The 23,915-nt window shown below is 38.3% G+C and overlaps 1 protein-coding gene across 1 annotated transcript; it reads right to left on the bottom strand.

The window, feature by feature from the left end:
* Window positions 1-6,317: 6,317 nt before the first annotated feature.
* Window positions 6,318-23,801, bottom strand: ERH (ERH mRNA splicing and mitosis factor). The gene is made up of 4 exons (XM_058567205.1): window positions 23,695-23,801; window positions 19,877-19,964; window positions 13,612-13,732; window positions 6,318-6,807 (listed from the first exon to the last, which is right to left on the bottom strand). The coding sequence occupies exons 1-4, from the start codon at window positions 23,695-23,697 to the stop codon at window positions 6,705-6,707; spliced, it is 315 nt and encodes a 104-aa protein (XP_058423188.1). The 5' UTR covers window positions 23,698-23,801; the 3' UTR covers window positions 6,318-6,704.
* Window positions 23,802-23,915: the final 114 nt, after the last annotated feature.

A 23,915-nucleotide genomic window follows, 5' to 3' on the forward strand; every position in this document is an offset into this window, starting at 1 on the left:
ACTGCCTATGTTTTCTTCGAGAAGTTTCATGGTTTCAGGTCTTACATTCAAGTCTTTAATCCATTTTGAGTTAATTTTTGTGTATGGTGTAAGGTAATGGTCTACTTTCATGTTTTTGCACGTGGCTGTCCAGTTTTCCCAACACCATTTGTTGAAAAGACTTTCCTTTCTCCATTGCATGTTCTTGGCTCCTTTGTTGAAGATTAGCTGTCCATAGATGTGTGGGTTTGTTTCTGGGCTTTCGATTCTATTCCATTGATCCATGTGTCTGGTTTTGTGCCAGTATCATGCTGTTTTGGTTACTATAGCTTTGTAGTATATTTTGAAATGAGGGAGCGTGATACCTCCAGCTTTGTTCTTTTTTCTCAGGATTCCTTTGGCTATTCGGGGTCTTTTGTTGTTCCATATAAATTTTAGGATTCTTTGTTCTATTTCTGTGAAAAATGTTGTTGGAACTTTGACAGGGATTGCAGTTTATTTTTTTAATGATATGTTCAATGGATATGGAATTCTAGGTTGACAGTGTTTTCTGTCAGCATTTAAATAATGTCACTCCATTCTTTTGGCTGTATAGCGTGGGATGAGAAGTTTGCTGTCATTCTTATGTCTGTTCCTCTGTAATGTGTTTTTCCTCTGGCTGCTTAGATTTTCTCTTTTATCACTAGGTTTTAGCAATTTAATTATGATGTGTGTTTTGTTTATTTATCATATTTAGGGTTAATCTGGCTTTGTGGATCTAAATTTATAGTTTTCATCAAATTTGAAAATTTTTGGCATTCTTTCTTCAACATTTTTTTTTTCTCTCCACATCCTGCTTTTTCCTGAGACTCTTCATTATACTTGCTAATATCCTACAGGTCACTGAAGCTCTCCATTTTTTTCAATCTTTCTATGCTTCAGTTTTTAATAGTTTCTATTGCTCTATCTTCAAGTTCACTGCACTTTTCCTCTGCAGTATCTAATCTGCTGTTAATCCCATCCAATGAACTTTTCATTTCAGATATTGTATTTTTCATCTCTAGAAATTCCATTTTTTAAAAATATCTTCTACATCTCTCCTAATATATTCATGTTTCCTTTTTATTTCTACATATTTATAATAGCTGGTTTAATGTCCTTGTCCAGTGGCTCCATCATCTCTGTAATTTCTGGGTTTCTATTGATTAATTTTAGTCTCTGGTTATTAGTCATATTTTCCTGCTTCTTCTCATGTCTAATAATTTACTTGAATGCAGGACAACTGTGAATATTACTTTGTTCAGTGTTTGGTCATTGTTACCTTCCTTTAATGAGTGTTGGGCTTTATTGTGACACACCATTATGTGTCTATCCTGTTTAGCCTTCAAGACCTGTTTTTAAATTTTGCTAGGGTAGATCTAGAGTAGCCTTCACTTGAGAGACAGTTTTGTCTTATTACTAAAGTGTAATACCTCTGGGGTCTTCAATGAATGCCCAAGACTCTACTCTGGCTAGTCAAAACTTGCATGTCTCTCCATCCTGTAGGCTCTGAGAATTGTTCTTCTGACTTTCCAGTCATTCTATGCTCTGCCTGGTACTCAGCAAAGATCTCAGGGGATCCACATGCAGATTTCTGGAGTTGTTTTTCTGTGTAGCTCCCTCCTTTCCAAAACTTTGCCCTGCAACTCCCAGCTTCCTCAGCCTCCCTCAAACTCCAACCTGTCTCCTCAATTCTGCAAGGCAGTTGGTCCCTGTTTGGTTTCCCCTTCCTTGTGATTCTGCCTTCCAGAAAAATGCCTCTGGGCAGAACCCCAGGGTGAATGTAGGGCTCACTTCTTTTTGTTTTCCTTCTGATTTCGCAGTCCTGTACTACCTGTTGTCCAATGTCTGAAAAACAGTCCCTTCACTTTTGTCCAATTTTCCAGTTAAGTCTGGTCCTTACTCTATTATGGCCAGAAGTGGAAGTCCTGGGGAGCTTTTTAAAAATTCTCATTTTCCCGGGTCCTAATCCAGACTAAATAAAATTCTCTAGAGCAGGGGTGGGCAAACTACAGCCCACAGACCAAATCCAGCCTACAGTCTATTTCTATATGGCTGACAAGCTAAGAATGGTTTTTACAATTTGGATGGGTTGTAAAAAAACACAAAGAATGTACAACAGAGACTACATGTGGCCCACCAAGTCCAAAATATTTACTATTGGCGCTTCACAAAAAATGTTTGCTGACCCCTAATCCAGAGGAAGGAGCTGGGAACCTGATTTTTAAAAAGCTCCCAAAGTGATTATATGATAGCCATCTCAAACCAGTTGGTAGACCAGTATTTGGAATGCATTACTGTGGTGGAAAGAATGTGATCTTTGGATCCAGAGAGACCTGGGTTTTACTTCTTGATCTTGGATAACTGCTCTTAAATCTCCATTTCTACAGTTATAAAACGGTAATAATTGATATGCAGGAATGAAGATGAGAGATAAGGTATTCAGGTAAAGTACCTATGTGTGGTATAGCACAGGCCACCATAATTTTTTTTTTTCTACTGAATAAAAAGCACTCAATCTCTCTCTCTCTCCTCTCATTGGGTGAATGCTTCTGGTTAAAGTTACAAAGTGTGCTGATTAGTTCCACTAAAAACATGTTAACCTTCTCACATTCCCCACATCTGTTCCAAACTTTCCCCAGCAGCTTTCAGGCCCCTGATATATCTATCTACTCCTCCCTTTCTCCAAGATGGTGCCCTATTTTACCCTTTAATGGATTGAGACCTTCTAACACAAACTCTCTCAACTTTCCACCTCACTTTCTCTTTTGAGCTTAATCATTCCATCAGTACACCTAAACATCTATCTTCAACTGTCACTGTAATCTTTCACCATCAATTATCTAATTATAATACATTTTTTATCTTAGACTTTTCCTCTACTTACATACATGGACAAATTGCCTTTATTAAAAAATATGTCCAACTTATCATTCTATATTACCACTCTTTTAATTTTCCAATGAACTTTGCCTTCCCTGCCTATACTTCACCACTTCCCTCATGCTTTATCTACAAATTTAGTTTTTGTCTTCATATTAGACTACTGAAAAGACTTCCTAAACCCCAAATCCAAAGCCTTTCTATAATTTCTCATCTTACCTGTCTTACTGAAAAATTCTCTCGACTTGCCTTCTGGGACATTATATTTTCTGGTTTTCCAATCCAGTCTACACAAAGCAGTGAGTTTAACCCTCCTTGTGCAAACATTGACAGGTTATACCTTAAAAACCTTTAAAGACTATCTACAGCCTACGAAATTAAAACTCGGTGGCTTCACATTCAGGGCATTCCAATACTAGCTTTTCTGGCTTTATACCACGACTCTCTCCTAAATATTTACCTCACCACAGCCACGATGGCTTACTCACTGTTCCTCAAACATTCCCAGTGCTTTAGTACCTCCTTGTTACTCCTGCCCTATTTTCCTGTTTTTAAAGTTTAGCCATTCTTCAACGCCCAGCTCAAATGTTACCTCCATGAAGCCAGCTAGATGTGCCATCTCACACTTCTTAAATATCTGTGGATAAAGGATTAACAAAACTCCTTCTGCTCTACGGACAAATTTGATCCTGGGTTAACTTTCTAGCTCTGTTCCTAAGGAAAAATAATGGTAGAATGTTATTACTAGGACAGATTGCTTATGATAAAAATTACCTCTAATTGGCAATTTATACCTAGACTGGGTGAAAACTTGTATACATACCTGGTGGGAAGATCTAACTTTGTGCTTCTCTGAATGCAGTGACTCTTATAACAGGCAAGTCTCTTGCAGTGACCTAGAAGCTATGTCTGTGGAGTTATTACAAGAGATAGTGGCTCCTGCTGTATATGAGGCTTCTACACCAGGGTAGCTCTCGCACTTATCTGTCTTGTCTCTTGCACCTGAGTTATCATTTGTCTACATGTGCAGAGAATAATTCTTGGATGGCTGTGTGAACTGCCATGAGGACTACTCCCTCCCACGGAAGAGAAACACTTAATGATGCTGAGTTGGCACACTGTTTTCTGTGTCCTATATGCTTTTGAGTGAACTGGTGACAAATGTGACCTATTCAGGTCTTGAGAATCCAAATATTTAAGTCTAAAAAGGTTCCTTTGATAGGCATCAGAGGGCCATTATTTAGCTCACAGCTATTCATTTTGTGGGGCTCCCTACCCAACTCCCCCCAAGATCTTTGAGGTTAAGACCACATCTTTTTCATTTAGCAAAGTCTTTGTGGTATTGCTGTGTCATCTGGGTGAGTAACTTGAACAATCTGAAGCTATTTTGTCACCATTAATAGAATAATTATTTCCTACCTTAAAGGGGTCGCTGTGATGATTAAATATATGTAAAAATGTTTCCTAAGCAGTAAATGCTATGCCTAGGTGGTAATACTAGTATCATTATGCTAATACATAAATTAATATTCCTTCTTCTAAAAATATCCCTACAAATATAGCAATATTTATTAAACAGTTCATATATGAAAATTGATTTTCATCCCAATCTTCAGAAAATTGTAAAAGCAATTTATTAAGGAGGAGGCCACACTGATATGAAGCTGATGTTGCACTAAGAACTATCCTGCCCTCTTTTCTCCAACTCAAAGTCTGGTCTGCTTTTAAGACAGCAAAAAATTGTCTGCTCATCCCTTGCTGAAAGTAAAACAGTTCACCATCATTCCCACCCCAAACAAGTGAAGAGACATAACTTGTCCAAACAATGCCCAAGGCATTTAGTGAGCTGCTGGAAATATTTTAAGTCCGAGAACTGTAAGTGAAGTGAGATAGTTAAAATCTCCCTTTTATACTCCTGGCACCTCTTACATCAAATGCTAAAAGACAGAAGCAGCATTACTAAAAACTATTTTTGAAATTCTCAGGTATAGAGAATAAGGTGGATTAGAGAAGCAGGCATTTTGTAGTTTGTCTGGTAGGTTTCACCTTTAGGTAGCAGCATAAAATATCACTTTATAAGCAGAAATCAAACTTGATGTACTGTGGTTGGGGAAAGGCCACACAATCAATACTCCAACTCTCTAACAACACAGGGACAGTGGCTGTAACTCAGCCAAACCACTGAAAGAGTTTCATCACAGACTTCACCTTAACAATGAAAGGCTACGTCCGTTCCTGTTCTGTGTAACAGTGGACACAGTTAAATGTATTATTTATCCATATTTATTCCAGTCCCATGCTTCCTTAAATCTTATAAAGTATGATTGAAAATACTACTCCCTTTCTTTTTGCTCTCATCACCACTAGGACCCAGACGTTTTCTCACATTCCTTAGAAAATTTTATTTTTCTCTGTAAGCCCAATATTAGAAACTATCTGAGAATCAAGGGATCCCATTCCCTCCAGATGTGTTCTAGAGTATTTTTCAAAAAATGAAGCCAAGATCATTTCTATTAGAGAAATAAAACTGCATTAGCATGACAGGCCAAGGGAAAAGTTAGGACAATCTGACTAACTTTTGGATCTATTTCTTTTTCTGTGAGAACATTTTAGGTTTAAAATTTGGCTGATTCAGCGAAATATTAACTATAGCCATATATAATTTTGAAAGGCACCCTAACTTTAATAATCCTTTGATAACAGTGACGACATTTCCTTAATAATTACTCTACAGAAAAAGTGAGCACATATGAATACAAATTCAGAATTTGGTTCTGTATAAAACAAGAAAAATAGTTAAGGCCGTAATGTGGAAGTGGGGGCCAGGACAGGGGAATATAAGGCCAGTCATGCACCTCCAAAAAAACTGACAATCTTATAGTGTGTAAAGATACTACTGGCTATTGGTGATGTGTGATAATGGCAGAATCAGGGAATGTCCACAGACTTGATGACTGCAGGTGCAACACAGTGTTATGGCCAAGTCACAATGTGACCACTCTTTATATTAAAAGTAAGATTGTCTTGTACTTTCCTGTGGTCTTTCCCTCACCCTTATGGCTCCCATACAGGAGTGGTAATCGGCATTCAACTGCTGAAGGCTGTGAGAAGGGCACGAGGACCTCCCAGAAAGTGTACATGACCAAAGCTAAGGAACTAACCTGGCTGCCACTGCAGACAAGCTACATCACCAGAGTCCTTCATAATGTTCGCATCAACAGTAGGTATAAACCTTGGAGCTACAATTGAGAGTCACTCACCAGAAAAATGAGGTAAAAGCTTGTTAGCTTCACATAAACCACAGCAAAATGTATTCGGCACATATATAAGCTTTCTTCAAATTCTTTGTGTAGCAGCCTACTGGTTTTGAAAACGATAATGCTTTGTAAGAAAATTCACTGTTCAGAGACCAAAAAAAAAAAAAAATCACTCAGGGGGAAAATATAACTAAAGAACATTTATTTGTTTTTCACTAAGACTTTATCTTGAGGACATAACTAAACTGTGTCACCACCCCCCACCCCAACTTGAAGAAGGGTTAGTACAGTGAATGATATAAAGCAGGTATGAACAGTTTGAAGGACTGGAACCAACATTAACTGACAACTTCCATTTAAATCATCATAAAAATGTTTAAGTAAAAAAAAGGGGGGAATGGGGGTTTCAGATTGAACAAGATCCTCAAATTTCATCTAATACATTCAATCCTGGCTAGAGTGTACCAAAATGGAAACAGGATTACTATAATACAAAACTTTCACTAGCGCAGCTGTACACCTCTGTGTTCCAAGCCCACCCCCATCCCCCTAATGCTTCCAACTCAACTATTTCCCGGCCTGCTGGGCCTGCCGACGAAGGAGCACGTAGATCTTCTCTTTAATCCAGTCTTTGTTATAAGGCTGGTATGTCTGGGTATCAGCTCGGTAACTGAGGAACAGAAAGGTAATAAGCAAAGTTATAATGGTCAATTACTGTCATGTTTTTAAAACCCCAAATTATAACTGCCCAATGACGGCAAGGATATGCGCATGTTCATACATGAACTTAATGAAAACGTAAATGAGATAATTACATAACTGTTGAAGTTTAGATCACCTAGTAAAATCTTACAGCAGAAAAAGAACTCAAGGCCTAGAGTTAGGAAGTTAAATGCTCAATGTGTTACACAACTACTTCTTGACAGAGTATGACCAGAAACCGTGTGTTCTTTCTCCTACATAGTTACTATTTTTATGGTTCCTTTAGTGATTAAAAAGCAAAACCAAACACTAATACAAACTTCAAATTTGCTAAATTTGTTTCTAATTAACTTAAAAATCCTTAAAAACATGTTACTGCCACAAAGATTTCTTCCCTGAAAAGTATTAACAGAAGGACATCTTTTAACCTTATTTTAGGAATTGCTTTTTAAAATAATGCTCGAGGCTGACGGAGAATTATTAGAAGACATAATGAGCTCCAAAACGGCTCTTAGAAGAGAAGGGTCAGGAGTGCAAGGCCCAGCATTAGCAATGAAATTTGAGGGTTTTTGGAGTCTAAGGTGTCATTTAATAGCCAATCACACAAGGTATCTTTACAGGAATCAAAACTAGAGACATTCCAGCTGACCTACAACTGAAATCTAACTGGTTAAGCAACAAATTCATTTTTGGAGTAAAAACTAAAATTATAGTATAAGTATACTACACTGTACAATAAGTAACCAGAGACTGCCCAAATACAAAGCACATCAGTGTTTCAAAGCCATGTATACCATCTGTTGGAAACACTGCTCAGCATCCGAAAGAGGCAAAGATGCAGTTTGCCTAAAAAAAAAAATACCTTAGGGATATCCTAGAAAAACAAAACATGTAATTTATCAATTACTGTTTCATTTTAACCAGAAGTTTCATTTTTTAACTTTTCAGCAAAAAATTATATATAAATACAAACGATAATAATAAACACCTATTAGGAAGTTACCAATTGCTAGGTATTGCTTTAAGTGCTTATCTCAATCAACTCAATCCTTCTTACAACCCTGTCAGTAGGTTATGATTATAATTTCTTTTTTATAAAGAAGGAAACCAAGGCTCCAAGAAGTGCAGCAACTTATTAGCTAACTGACTCAGGGCAAGTGGTGGAGGACCAGAGTCCTCACTGTGAAACACTGAGCCAGAAACCTATGCTCCAATTTCTGGCAAGAGAAACAAACTCCAAAGTAGGAATGCTTTAGACCCTTGTCATAGTCTTCCCCTGAATGGTAAGGTCAGAATCTGGTTCATTAAAAATGCACAAACCTTCTACTTTTACAAAACGCTTCACCAAATAAAAAGAATTTGGCTTTTTACTAATGGCCTTTTGTTACAATGAGAAATACTCTACAAAGTAAAACAACTTTGACTATCCTTTGTTCATGCTTCCTAATTAAATAAGTGCTAATTTAGTCTACTTCAGGGTATAGCAGAATAGAAAACAATATTCATATTAACACTGGAAAAGAACTAAAAAAGGAACAGAATTTTTCAGAGCTATAATATCTAGGTGGGACAGCCTTATTTAGACCATTCCCCCAATAAGATCACTTGGGTTTGTGAACATTTAGGAATCCATCAACCCACGTGCTATTTACCAACTCAAGAAATAATAACAATGCCTTCTTTATGGAAAGCTGTGTGTTGATGGCTGTTAACTGGCACTTGAAAATGAGACAATTAAATGTTCAGTACATTAACAAAATCCCTAGCTGTTGGCACAAATAAGTCTTTTAGCCTAGTGTTATGGCCAGTGCAGGCTGGTACAAGAACAGGTTGATATAAACCAGAATGCAGGTTTCTACAAGGACAGAAGCTGTGGGTCTGAGCAGTGAAATCAGCCAGTGTCTTCATGATCCCGAGTTGTCTTCCTGATTAGCAGTACCTTCTCATTACAATCACCAAGAATGAAAATGTCCCTTTTGTCTCTAAGCAAACAAAGAAAGCCTGCATATTCAAAAGACTGTTATCTTAATCTTATAAGAGGCTTATTTAAAAAAAACCTTACATATTAGAGAACTGTGAAGAAATTTGTACTCTAACTTCAAATATATGAAATACAACTCCTCTATGCCTAAATTTTACTATTAAAGCATGGTCAGTTTGTCCTGGGTTTAACTGACACAAAAATTATATATGTCACAAAATATAATTTTACTTATTCCATTTCCTCCTATACTGGTTAAAAATTTTTTTTTCAATGTCCTGTCATTGCCATGCAAATTTAATAGAAGCAATGAGTACACAACAATTTACAAATCAAAAATGGACTCAATTCCAGGTCTGAGGAGTAAAGGCCAAGTCACAATCCTTGATTAAAGAGAGGGGCAGGATGTGTTGTCATAAGAAATGCCACGGCAATAGGTGACCTCTTTGGAAACAATACCTTATTTCTCCTGAATATTCAAATAACAAAAGGGGCATAACAAAGTCACATGGGCAAAATGGTTCTAAATCCTAAATTTGATTTTGAAAGTTTGCAGAGACCAAAAAAGTTTCAACATTAGAGATAGAAACATAAATAGCCACAGTTTATAGTTTTCCAGACAATTAAAAACTATAGATTAGGGGCCGGCCCTGTGGCATAGCAGTTAAGTGCTTGCCCTCAGCCGCTGGTGGCCCGGGTTTGATCCCAGGCACGCACTGATGCACCGCTTGTCAGGCTGTGCTGTGGCGGTGTCCTGTATAAAGTAGAGGAAGACGGCCACAGATGTTAGCCCAGGGCCAGTCTTCCTTGGCAAAAAGAAGAGGATTGCCATGGATGTTAGCTCAGGACTGATCTGCCTCACACACACACACACACACACACAAACCTATACCATCAATCTTTCTTCTATTCTACCTCAACTACTGTAGCTGGAAAGAATTATCTAGGGAATAAGTCTTCTATTTTGATTTAATAATGCAAATATTAGAAATCATTTTAGCACACTAGATGTAGTTTCTGGTTTACATTTAACAGCACAAAGTTAGAGATGTTACATTCTGTCGTTAATGACATACTTGTAGTATGTCCCTAAAAAACCACTCTTCTACCTTGTGTAATTTTCACACTGTCAAAAAGCCAACAAAACATCTCTTTTATTAGTTAACAGTACAACTGAACTCACTTGTGGAATTTGAAACTCATCTCATTCTACTTGTGGCAAATTTTAAAGAACCAACCTGCTCACTGTAATTAAAAATAAAGCCCTGCCCTGACGTTGTTACTCTAGGTAAACACCGAGTTCCTGCTGTCCTGTGCTCATCAAGCACTGGGTCCTCACAAATGTTCCAGGCATGGTAGATTTATCTAAATTTGACAAATGAGCAAACTGAGGTCTGGCAATATTAAGCTAATTTGCCTGAGGGAGCTAGCAAATGAGAGAGCCAGGATTCAAACTCAGCTGTGTCTAATTCTGCAACTCCAGTTAGTTCCTAACCACAACCTCCCAAGATGAGTAAAATCCGAACCTCGGCTTTAAGTAACTAACGCCCCACCTGTTGAGAACGAGCACCACATCCCAAAGCATCAGGATTAGATACCTGACGTCTTAGTAAGTGATTTTTATGAAATCACAAAGACAGTCATTAATTTTTAAAATAAAATACTTCATTTAAAGAATGAAGTGAGGGTATGCATAGGAACTCTGTTAAAATCTTAAGTTCCAACTGAAATAGCTAATGTTTAAGTGTGAAAATTTCCTAAAACAAATACCCTTAGGACAAAAATATATTTAAAAAAAAAAAACACAGTTTTATCAGATAAATAACTTTAAGATTTCTGAGACTATAAGACACTGCAAAATTTAGCATGAAAGAAGTCTAATTACATTCTTTCACTTTTGTTTAGATCATCCTCTCAATTCAGAATATAGCTCTGTAATATAAACAAAGGAAAAGGAAGATTACCAATAATTTTAAAAAGTTATGCCTCATATCATATTATATGAGTGACGTGCATTTGTACAACCAATATTTACTCAACATCAACTATGTGCCAAATGCTATTCTAGGCAGTGGGGATACAGCAGTGAAAAAAAAACAGAGCTCCCTGTTCTCAGATTAAATTCTAGAAGGTAAATATACATATTATTGGTGACTCCATATTCAGTAGATGATTCTGCCAACGGCTGGGCCTTGTTCCTTGAACTCCTCTCCTCCAATGATCTCGTCTCTTGCCCTTCCTTGGCAAGATCCCTATACACTGTCATTACCAGCAACTTCAATCTCCCAGTTTCAAGCATCTCATTTTCTGATCACTACTTCCTAATACCCCAACTTCAACAATCCTCTGACCTCACTAGGACCTATTAATCGATCTTATCTCTGTCTCCACCCGCCCCCCACTTACATTTCATGGTCGTTCTGTTCCCTGCGTAACACACCCTTGCATACCCTCTCAACTTTTAGCAAAATCTTTCCTAATTCTGTACCTGTAGACTCACCTATAACCAACCAGGTATAAGGGTGACTAGGAAAACACCATCATCACGATGGCTAACTTCATTATAAATTCATTATCAGGTACCTCATAAATTACACATTTCCCTAATCCCTTCACCCTCCTTGATTATTTGCCTCTTTTCACAAACTTCCAATACCTCCTCCCTCACCCTTAATTTCAAATGATGTCCTTCTTCCTATTTTCCTGAGATAACTAAAACAATCAGAAAGTAATTTCCCCAAGCTTCCACCACATCTGCCTGCCCTCCTTCCTTTACTATTAATGAAATGTCCAAGATCCTATCTAAAGCCATCAATTTCTCCCTCTCTACTAGATCATCACATGAGCCTGCAAACTTACCATTATTTCTTTCACCTTAAAAAACAAAATTTAAAAAAAAAGCTCTTTCTTCCTCCAGCTATAACCCCATTTCTCTGCTCTCCTTTTGAGCTAAATTATTATTCAAAAAAGTCTACAATTCCTCTTTTCTCATTACCTTAAACTCACTGAAATCTAGAAAGATTTTACGCCTGTCACTCTACCAAAACTGATTTGGAAGTCACCAAAGACTTCCACAGTGCTAAACCAGGGGTCAATTCTCAGTCTTTATTTATCTGACCTATCAATAATATGAAATACTTTTGAATTGGCTTCTAGGGTATCACCACTCCCTGTCCCTCCAATTTCGTCTCTTTCTACTCTCCCCATCATGCACCCACTCCTCTGCAGCTTCACAGGCTTACTTTTTTTTGTGATACTTTTATTTTATTTTATTTTTTTTGAGGAAGATTGGCCCTGAGCTGACATCTATTGCCAATCTTTCTCTTTTTCTTTTTCCCCCCAAGGCCCCAGTACACAGTTGTATATCCTAGTTGTAGGTCCTTCCAGTTCTTCTATGTGGGACGCTGCCTCAGCATGGCTTGATAAGCAGTGAATAGGTCTGCGCCCAGGTTCCAAACCAGTGAACCCCGGGCCGCTGAAGCTGAATGCGCAAACTTAACTGCACGCCACCAGGCTGGCCCCCTTCACAGGCTTACTTTTAACCTGTTTTACTCACTGCTCAATTCCCAGTGCCTACAACACACATGGTATATAGTTGGCACTCAACAAATACTTGCTAAATGAATATATACGTGTGTCTCTTTCTGCATGTGGTCAGACTACAAGCAGATCAACTATAGACATTACAAATCAACACAGCATAATATCTGCAGCTCTGTTGGCCTCTTATAGTTTTGAGCTTTTTACAGTAAAATAATTATAATAAAAACTTTCTTATTAATACATTTTATTAAAGACCAGAACTGGATCACTTCAATGTTTTGAGTGAGCAAACTGAAACGGCTATAACTGAAACAACGAAGAGGTGCAGAAAACAAAACTTAAAAAATTCCAAGGAAATGCTTGTTTTCACCAGGAACCTTTGCAAGACAGCAAGTCCAGGCCTGGCTCCAGTGGTGATCCAGGAAGCGCCTATGAGTAGGATCTATATGCTTTTCATCACTGAAAAGCTCACTTTCTTCTAGCACAGTGTCTGGCATGTAACAAATATTCAAGCATCTGATGACTGAAGATCATCTCACAAGGTGCTTCCATTTTCCTCTGTAAAATTAGCTACACTTTTACTTAGTCTCTTGTCCAAAAATGTTGAGAAGATTAAGTATTACAGACTAATTTGCTCCTTGGTAATAGTGACGATAAGTAGATTATCGATACAAATTATTATAACAAACATAATATGTTAGAAAAAAATTTTAATTTGACAAATCTCTGAGAATAGAAAACACAAGGGTCTAAAAAATCTCACTCTAACATACCAAAACATACATAGTTAACACTGGTTGGGATTAAAATTAAATTCCATTTCAGTCCTACATATATTTACATCTTAAAAATAATGTCATGAAAACAAAATAATCTTAGTTTTAATCCAAAGCCAATTGCTTTAGGACAAAGACTACAATGGAAAAAAAACTAAGAAAGAAATTATTTGATTTAAGGACAAAGAACCAGGACTTGAATTCTTAGTTATGCACCCTCTCCGCATCCTCCTAGTAAGCACCCTATCTGCATCAATTGGCAAAGTTCTTAAGATTTTCCGGTGCCTTTAGCTTTATGTTGCCAACTTAATTTATAAGCCATATGTAGACGAAATATTAATTATTACACAGTAGTCAAAATGCAAAGATCAGTGTCAGGCAAACAGTGAGCTCCCAATACCATAAATTGCCTCAAACAGATGGATAAACAATAGAAAAATACAACTTAAGAGATATAGTGGCTAATACTTACACAAGGCAGCTGAGGTCTGCCAGATCATCAATAAAATCAAACAACTGACTGATATCATATGTGATAGAGGGGCTGTTGGGATTCATTCTCTTCAGATGTTCTTCATACATTTTACAGACGCCTAAGAGAGGGGAGAAAACCAAGATCTTAAAATTGCATACACTTTAGATATGAGTAGTACTATATGTTGATATAATAATATTTATTTTTATAAAGTTGGGCTGGGGAAAGTCCAGTAAATTGATCACTTTTGTTTTAATTGTGACCTCTAGCGAATTTTGAAAAATTTTATAAATCACCAGAATGTTGGTAAATATTTTGTGCTCTAATAATAAAATGATTATTTGAAGCCATTGGATCTAAAAGGACTTTAAAGACTTGTCATATGATGGTTCAAACAAGTGCTGACATTGTGGGTCTTACCAGTTTTTCAATAAATAAGTATTCCTAAAGCCTCAGAGTAAATAAAGAAAAACACTGCACTTGGGAAGACGGATGACAAATGGATGCTTTTCTTTTCTTTTTTTTTGTGAGGAAGATCGGCCCTGAGCTAACACCTGCCAATCCTCTTTTTGCTGAGGAGGACTGGCCCTGGGCTAACATCTGTGCCCATCTTCCTCCACTTTATATGGGATGCCGCCACAGCATGGCTTGACAAGCAGTACGTCGGTGCGCGCCCAGGATCCGAACCGGCGAACCCCGGGCCGCTGCAGCGGAGTGTGAGCACTTAACCGCTTGCGCCACCGGGCCGACACCAAATGGATGCTTTTCTATCCTGCTTTCAAATTTGATAGAATGCAAAGAAAAAACAAAAATAAAAATGGCAACGAGGAGGAGATTATCATAACAGAGCACTTAAGATCCTGGACTCTGAATTCAGACTTGAATTCCAGCTCTGTCCTTTACGAATGACTCCATCCCCCGGAACCCTACACATCAAACAGAGATAACAACAGTATGTCTTCACAGAGCTGTTGTGAAGATTATGTGAAATAATGCATATAGAGCATCAGCACATGTAAGAAGCATATATCGTACTCAAAATAAGTAATAAAAAAAGACAATGAGTAAAGTCACTGATAGCAAGCCCACTTTATCATCATTTTTGAAAGAGCACATTATTTATTTAATTTTTATTGAGTGACACACTCTTCTCTTGTTCCCACAAAATGGAAATATAACCTTTTCAGTCCATTCCCAATACCAAATACTTGAAAAACAACTTCTATCCTGTATGCACAGGTCCTTCACGTACCTCTAAATTGACTTCATAAATTTCCTAATAAATAGTAATATTCAACCACAGAGTTATCAAAAGCTATCTTAGTTAGGGTTTTTGATTGATACCAGAACACCACACCGTGATCAAAGAATATCATTCATTGGTTACTGAATAAAAAGGTCGAAATGAAAAGGAAATAAAAACTAGGAAAATAACTTCATTGTTTATCTTAAAAAGGCACTGACCTGCAGCTACCATCATACTTAACGGTGAAAGACTTGATGCCTTCCTACACAGATTAGGAAGAACACTAGAATATCTGCCCTGGCCACTTGTATTCAACATTGTACTGGAGGTTCTAGCCAGGGTGATTTGGCAAGAAAAAGAAATAATAGGTATTCAGATTGGAAAGGAAGAAGTGCAACTATCTCTATTCACAGATGACATGACCTTGTATACAGAACATCCGAAGGAAACCACACAAAAAAAACCTATTAGAACTAACAAATGTGTGCAACAAAATTGCAGGATGTAAGATCAATATACAAAAATCAATTGTATTTCTATACCCCAACAATAAGCAATCTGAAAATGAAATTAAGAAAACAGTTCCATGGACAAAAACATCAAAAAAAGAACAAAATTCAGGGGCCGGCCCCTGGCTTAGCGGTTAAGTGCACACGCTCCGCTACTGGCGGCCCGGGTTCGGATCCTGGGCGCGCACCGACGCACCGCTTCTCCGGCCATGCTGAGGCCGCATCCCACATACAGCAACTAGAAGGATGTGCAACTATGACATACAACTATCTACTGGGGCATTGGGGGAAAAAAAGGAGGAGGATTGGCAATAGATGTTAGCTCAGAGCTGGTCTTCCTCAGCAAAAAGAGGAGGATTAGCATGGATGTTAGCTCAGGGCTGATCTTCCTCACAAAAAAAAAAAGAAAAGAAAATTCTTAGGAATAAATTTAATGAAAGAAGCATAAGATGTACATTGAAAACTACAAAATGCCACGGAAAGTAAAGAATTAAATAAATGGAACAATAATACCTCTCTCTCTCTTTTTTTTTTTTGCTGAGGAACATGCGCCATGAGCTAACATCTGTGCCAGTCTTCCTCTATTTTGTACGTAGGTTGTCACCACAGCATGGCCGCTGCCGACTGGTGTAAGTCCGCGCCTGGGAACCAAACCCAGGCCACCAAAGCAGAGCGCACTGAACTTAACCACTAAGCCAGAACGATATCTCTTATTCACGGATTGGGAGACTTAATATTAAGATGGTAATACTTTCCAAAATGATCTACAGATTCAATGCAATCCCTATCAAAATCCAAGCTACTTTTGCAGAAATTGACAAGCTGATCCTAAATTTGATATGGAAATACAAGGAACCCAGGATCGCCAAAACAATCTTGAAAAAGAACAAAGTTGAAAGACTCACACTTCCAATTCTAAAACTTACTATAAAACTACAGTAATCAAGACAGTGTGGTACTGCTTACACATAAAGATAGGGATAAGGATCAATAAAATAGAAACGAGTACACAAATAAACCCTCACATTTATGGTTAACCATTTTCCAACAAGGATACCAAGACAATTCAATGGAGAAAGAAAAGTCTTTTCAACAAACAGTACTAGGACAACTGTACATTCACGTGAAAAAAAATGAAGTTGGACCCATACCTGACACCATATATAAATATTCACTCAAAACGGCCCAGAGACCTAAACATAAGAGCCAAAACTATAAAACCCTTGGAAGAAAATATAGGCACAAATCTTCATGACTGGATAAGGCAAAGGCTTCTTAAATATTATACCAAAACGATAAGCAGCAGAAGAAAAAATATATAAACTGGACTTCATCAAAAATTTTTTTTTCCCCCCAAAGCCCCAGTGGATAGTTGTGTGTCGTAGCTGCACATCCTTCTAGTTGCTGTATGTGGGACTCGGCCTCAGGATGAACGGAGAAGTGGTGCCTCGATGTGCACCCGGGATCCGAACCCGGGCCACCAGCATCGCAGCGCGCGCACTTAACCACCAAGCCACAGGGCCGGCCCAGGACTTCATCAAAATTTAAACCTTTTGTGCCTCAAAGGACACTATCAAGAAAGTGACAAGACAAGCCACAGACTGGGAGAATATCTTTGCAAAACATATATCTGATAAAGGACTGTTAGCCAAAATATACAAAGGACTCCTAAAACTCAATAAGAAAACACCTCAATTAAAAAGTGGGCAAAAGATGTGAACAGACACCTCACCAAAGAAGATATACAGATGGCAAATAAGTGTTATAAAAAGATGCTCAACATCATGTCATTAGGAAACTGCAAATTAAAACAATGAGATATCACTATACACCTATCAGAATGGCAAAAACCCCAAACATTGACACCACCATATGCTGCCACGGATGTGGAGCAAGAGGAACTCGCACTCGTTGCTGGTGGGAATGCAACATGACACAGTCACGTCTGAAGACAGTTTGTCAGTTTCTTACAAAGCTAAACATAGTCGTACCATATGATCCAACAATCACACTCCTCAGTATTTACCCAAAGGAGTTGAAACCTTAGGTCCACACAAAAACCTGCACACGAATGTTTATAGCAGCTTGATTCATAATTGCCAAAACTTGGAAGTAACCAAGATATCCTTCAACAGGTGAATGGATAAAACAACCGTGGTACATCTATACAATGAAATATTATTCAGCAATAAAAAGAAATGAGCTAGCAGGCAATGAAAAGACATGGAGGAATCTTAAGAGGATACTGCTAGGTGAAAGAGTCAATCTGAAAAAGCTACATATTGTATAATTCCAAAAATATGACATTCTGGAAAAGGCAAAACTATGGAGACATTAAAAAGATCAGTGGTTGCCAGAAGCTTGGTGGGAGGGAGGGAGGAACAGGTGGAGCACAAGGGTTTTTAGGGCAGTAAATGGCAGACACATGTCATTGCACATATGTCAAAACCCACAGAAGGTTCAAAGCAAAGAGTGAAAACTAATGTCAACTACAGACTTTAGTTAATAATAATGTATCAATATTGGTTCCACAATTGTAACAAACGTATCACATTAACACAGGATGTAAATAGGGGAAACTGGGAGGGGGCAGGGAGGAAAGAAGAAATATAATGGAACTGTACTTTCTAAAAAACTACTCTAAAAAATTAAATCTATTAATTTAAAAAAAAAGGGGGAAAGAGGGAAAGCTCTGCTTCCCAGGGGAATATTAACTACTATAACAAAGAAAAACAAGAAAATTACCATTTGGCAACCACCATGTGAGAACTGATTCAGTACTTCAATTTTAACTTTAACTTTTCAAATGGAAAATAAATCACCATTTCTCATTTAAAAAGAAAAAAAGAGCTATCAAACCACAAAAAGACATGGAAGAACCTTAATGCATACTGTTAAGTGAAAGAAGCCAGTTTGAAAAGACTACATATGGTAATGATTGCAACTCTTATGACATTCTGGAAAAGGCAAAACTGTGGAGGCAGTAAGACGACCAATGGTTGCCAGGGGGCAGGGGGTGGGATGAATAGGTGGAACATGGGATTTTTAGGGCAGTGAAACTATTCTGTATGATAATGTAATGGTGGACACATAACACTATGCATTTGGCAAAACCCATAGAACTGTCTAACACAAAGAATGAACCCTAAGGTAAACTACAGACTTTAGTTAATAATGTATATCAATGTACAAATACTGGTTCATCAACTGTAACAAATATACCACACCAACCCAAGGTCTTATTAATAGATGACACTATGTGGGGGTGGGGAGAGGAAGTATATGGGAACTCTGTAATTTCTGTTCAATTTTTCTGTAAACCTAAAACTGCTCTAGAAATAAACTGTATTAATTAAAAAAAATTTAAAAGAGGTTAGGCTTCCCTAAAACCAGCAAGGTAAGTAAAGAGCATTGCAGAATCAAAGACCAAACATGATAATATAGGTAAGCTAACGACCTGCTTAAGGCAGCGTGTGCACAGCCGATCTTAATGGCAAGTACGGATGCCAGCAGAAAAAGGGACCTGAAAAGAAGAAAGAACAAGAGCCTTGCTCTTCTTTACAAATTAGGGCAGAATTTGATGGCAACCAGGAAGGCACGGTGCCAGCAACTCAGAAGCTGTCTCTAATTATTACAAGTAGCATTTTTTCACAGGTCTACCCATTGTTGGTTTTAAATGGACAGATTTTAAGTTTAACCCAGTTAGCTTTGGATAATCAACAAATTCAGGGACATGCCCAGCAGCAAAAGCAGTGACTATAAAATCTTTATAGGAAGAAATGAAGAATGGACAACTTGCTAGAAAGAGTGCAGGGTGTGCACAACTGGTTTACTTGATGTATTGATTAAATATAAGAATGAATCCAATTTATGACAATCCAATCTATGCATTCACATCAATGGTTTACTGAGTAAAGAAACATTAAGGGCTAAGAGGCCCCTTCACGGTGGTGTGAGCTTATCAGATACACAATAAATTATACTGATTTGGTTCCATCTGCCTTTATTCTCTGAGCTAATTTTTATTTTCTAACAACATTCTGATGGACTGTAACTAAACCTCAATACCTTTTAATGTTTATTTGTTTAATAAGCAGACTATTAGGTTCTGAAGGTGCCCCTGGAGCCTGCCTTAACAATGCAGGGGTGCTTGAGTTTAACCAGAACAGACAAGGGTACCTGTAAAATATTTACATAACATAATAATGAAAACCAGAATATCTACATAACAATGGGAAGCTTTGGAAAATCATTCATTATATACGTGAGCTTGATTTAAAAAAAAGTAAAGTAATATTTGCAGCAGAAAAGACAGTCTATATAATTAATGTTTCAAATATTCAACAAATACGGTCCTAAATATCTACTTTCTCCGCTCAAATTAACAATTCAAGAAATCTAGAGGAAAAAACAAACTCAGTCCCTAAATGAGACATATTCTAATAGTGAATGTCAGGAAAAACAATAACTCAAAGATGTCTATCCCTCGATTACTGTTTAAACTCACCTTCCATGCATTCATTCACAGACTCATAGTCAGCGTAAGTTCTGCCTTCTGGCCTCTTGGTAGGCTGTACCAGCAAAATGGTGTGAGACTGCAGCAGAAAAAAGTGATTTCAATATAAGTTTCTAACTCATATCTGAGAAATTCATAGTATGATATTAAAACACTATTAATTAGGGTGCTCTTCCTACACTATTTATGCCTTTGCCCAAGGGTGGCTGCAGAAGCTGGATTCACAGCTCCTCTGGAAGGTCTCTCTCAGCCTCCCAGTCCTTAACGGCTGCTTTCTCAAATTCCTATTACACTTACTGCCTGGAAGTACTCAGCATCAACTACTTTGTACTGTTTTTACTTTTGTATCTTTCTTCCCAACTACATCATAAATTTGCTTAGGTTTTCAATCTCCATTGATCACTTTCAATCTCTAGCCTTACTAAGTCCCTAATAAAAACTCAGCGATGGGCTGATGAAAGGAGAATAAAAGGGAAACACTACAATGCTTGCAAGCTCCGAATCAATCTGTGTTCTTTTTCCAACCTTAGCACAAAGGTGGAGTCACATCTTATCCAAGGATTAGACTCGAATGTCAAGGCATAAGATAAACTGGCAATATAACATTAATATATATAGTTAACATTACCCTAGAAAATACATTAAACTATCCACCTAGCTTATAGGTGATAACTTAAGGAGCTACATGGTACCAAAACCATGTATTTTTAAACATAAGAATCACACAAAATAGATAATCACACTATAAGAAATGTGAATATGTCTGAAGAACAGCAGATAGACTGAAGTCTTTCACCTCATACTCACTGGGGGGCATGTTTTTTGCTAGTGGGTCTATTTCAGAGCTTCTGGATCTGGGCACTATTACATTTTGGGCCGGAAGATTCCTTGTTGTAGAGGATACACTAAATACCAGTAGTACCCGCACCTCCCCCACCCCCATCCCCTCCCAGGCAAAGCAAAATGTCTCCAGACCACTGGTCTACTGAAATTATGCCCCCTTCCAATTTTTTTGCCAAACGTGTAAGGTTGATTAATTAAATACAAGTAAATTGCAACCTCACTGTAAACCCAATCCTGAATCAACCTATTCACATTCTTTTCTACTCTTTTGCTGTATTATTATTTTTGGTCCAAAAAAAAACCTCTCTTAATGACAAGCCCCCCAAACTGTTTTGAAATGATCAGAATTTTTAACCATCAACAAATTGGAACTGAAATAGCTAATGCCTAGACTTTCTAAGTAAGCACCAAAAAACAGTACTTTGAACACAACATGAAAAGCAAAGGAATTTATCATCCTCCTCCCTCCCCATCAAGAACCGAATCATTCTAATGAAAAGTTTGAGAGGCTGTGAGATAAAAATAAAACTTACTGACAAGAGATTAAGGGTAATTCTCACCTATAATGACCCGAACAAAGTCAAGACCTTGGTTAAATATTGATTAAACGCCAGAGACAGCATTATATATTTGTTATACAGAAGTTTCTGTAAGCCACTAACTCAAAAAAAGTAGATTCAACAGGTCATATGTTGAGAAGAAAATAATTTACAGAAACCACACTAGCATTCCTGCAATAGGGCTTGCCCTTTACACTAGCCATACCAGTTGCTACTATATTAATTTTGTTCTTACTCTAATGCAAATTAAACAACTAATTTACTTAAGAGAGTAAAGATATGGAAATAGCTTTTTATATCTAGTCTTAAAATGAACCTGTGGCAAAGTTCACTATTTTCAATACTTACTGTCCAAAGACAGGATTAAAAACTAAGAACAAAAAATGACCAAATTTACAAAACCGTAGTCAAAATGGTTATTCTCTTTTAATGGCAGTGCTTTCCTGTTACCAGTTTAAGATCATAATATCTCCCAAACCAGTTTTGGTCACTTTCTTCATATTGGAGCTATTTTTAAAACTCTTTGATTTTATTAAAAATCCAAATATATTTGTCTTATCAGTTTTCTCCTTCTTCTGGACAAATTTGGTCCTTGCCTTCCTTATGGTCCTCTTTCTTGGGGGAATGACCAGTACTCTCTCTCTCTATATATATAGATATATTCAAAATATAAGTACAGGGGCCGGCCTGGTGGCACCAGCAGTTAAGAGCGCGCGCTCCGCTGCAGCGGCCCAGGGTTCGCCGGTTCGGATCCTGGGCACGCACCGACGCACTGCTTGGCAAGCCATGCTGTGGCGGTGTCCCATATAAAGTGGAGGAAGATGGGCACGGATGTTAGCCCACGGCCAGTCTTCCTCAGCAAAAAAAGAGGAGGACTGGGAGATGTTAGCACAGGGCTGATCTCCTCACACACACACAAAATATATATAAGTACATATAGGCAAATGTGTATATATATTTATATTTGCCACAACAGGAAAATAAGATTGTGAAACCTAAATCAGCAAAAAAAGTTATGCAGAATTACCTTAATAAAATCCTTATTCTGATTACCAAGCACCTGTGATTCACTCTAATGAATACTTAATCTGGTTTTAACTTTTTTAAAATCTCACAAACATGAACTCTAAGAATAGTCATTCTACCATTGCAGAAATATTACAATACATACAATTTGTCTGTTAGCTTCAAATGCTTCCCCCGAACTACCAAAAAAAAAAAAAAAGGAAAGAAAAGAAAGAAATTTAAGCTTGTATCTCCAGTACTTAAGACTTTTGAACCAATAACTGTTCACTTTAAATACAAATTCTAATTTCTAATTTTACTCGGACTGATAAGGAATTATCGCTGATATCTGTCCAATGAGAATGGGTCGTTGATATTAACTGCTGTCACCTTCTCAGATTTTAATCGAAGCATGTTAACACAATACCAACTAGTGACATGAAAGTTAGAGAAAGAAGGAAACTCAGAGATAAAATGACTTGCCCAAGGTCACACTGCTAGTTATGACAAAACAGGAACTGGAAACCCAGTCTTCTAATTCCCAGTTCTCTTGGAGACTATGTTGGGTCAAAGACTGAAATATCTCAATTCAGAAAAGTACAGCGTGAGAAAGTTCCTTGTTAACGATAGCTACCTAACTTGTTAACAATAACTGCAGCAACCAGAAAACGAAAGTTGAAATGTGGAAGTAAGCATGATTCCCCATAAACCCTGGGAGTATCTCTTTTTGAGGATTTAAAAAAAAAAAACCACCCACCCATTCCACTACCACCCCGGTCGGATTCTAAGGAAACTGGAACCTCAGCTAGGCCTATCTTTCCAGCCTCCAGCCCTAAGAGAATATAAATAAGGGTAGGAACAGGATTGAAGAACAGGATAAACGCCAAAACAGACATCTAGGGATCTTAGAAAAGAGAAAAAACGTTACACGTATACATGATTAAAAAGGCAGAGCACAGGAAAACAAAAGGGAAGCACACTACAAAGCAAAGACGACCCCTCCTGGCCCACACGCTGGGTGCAGTAAATTGAATCTGTCAGCTTTGGGAGGTTTGTCTGACATCCCTGGCCATTGTTCCTACAGTACAGGCGGGAGCGCTTGGAGGGAAAGAGCAGCATCCCCACGCCTGCCTCTCCCAAGCAGCCATCGGGAGAGAGCGCATCCTCCGCACTGCACACCTCGCCCGGGCCAGCATGCGGGCGCGCAGCCGTAGGGCGGACCCGGGCTCCGGGGCCTAGCACCAGGCCCAGCGTCGCCGCGGCGGGAAGGGAAAGGGTCGACCCATAAGCTGGAGGGCCGAGGAGCAGCACGCTCGCGCTGGATGGGGTGGCTGGAAGATGTACGGGGCTGGGATCGCCCCGGAGGCTACAGGCTCGGGGAGCCGCAGAGGCTTTTCTCACCATCGCGCCAAACTCTTTCGCTGCTGCCGCTGCCGACACCACCGCCGCACACGAGCTCAGCCGCAACGCCGCCAACAGCCAATCCCCGCGAGAGGAGCCGCCGGAAGTCGTCAGAAGCGCACCGCGAAGAAGCCTTTAGGACCATAGAGGCTCACACACTTCCGGCAGCTAGAGCAGATACCGACTCTGTCTCAGCCATCTTGGATAAGGGCGAGAAGACA

Source organism: Diceros bicornis, chromosome 24, assembly GCF_020826845.1.
Source record: "Diceros bicornis minor isolate mBicDic1 chromosome 24, mDicBic1.mat.cur, whole genome shotgun sequence".
Classification (NCBI taxonomy): Eukaryota; Metazoa; Chordata; class Mammalia; order Perissodactyla; family Rhinocerotidae; genus Diceros; species Diceros bicornis.

Excerpts from the sequence above, each read along its gene's own strand:
- ERH (XM_058567205.1), bottom strand. Across the intron at positions 13,733-19,876 it reads TGTGAATGAATGCATGGAAG|GCGTCTGTAAAATGTATGAA; the intron begins GTGAGTTTAAAC and ends CCCCTCTCTTAG. Across the intron at positions 6,808-13,611 it reads GCAGACCTCAGCTGCCTTGT|TTACCGAGCTGATACCCAGA; the intron begins GTAAGTATTAGC and ends TCTGTTCCTCAG.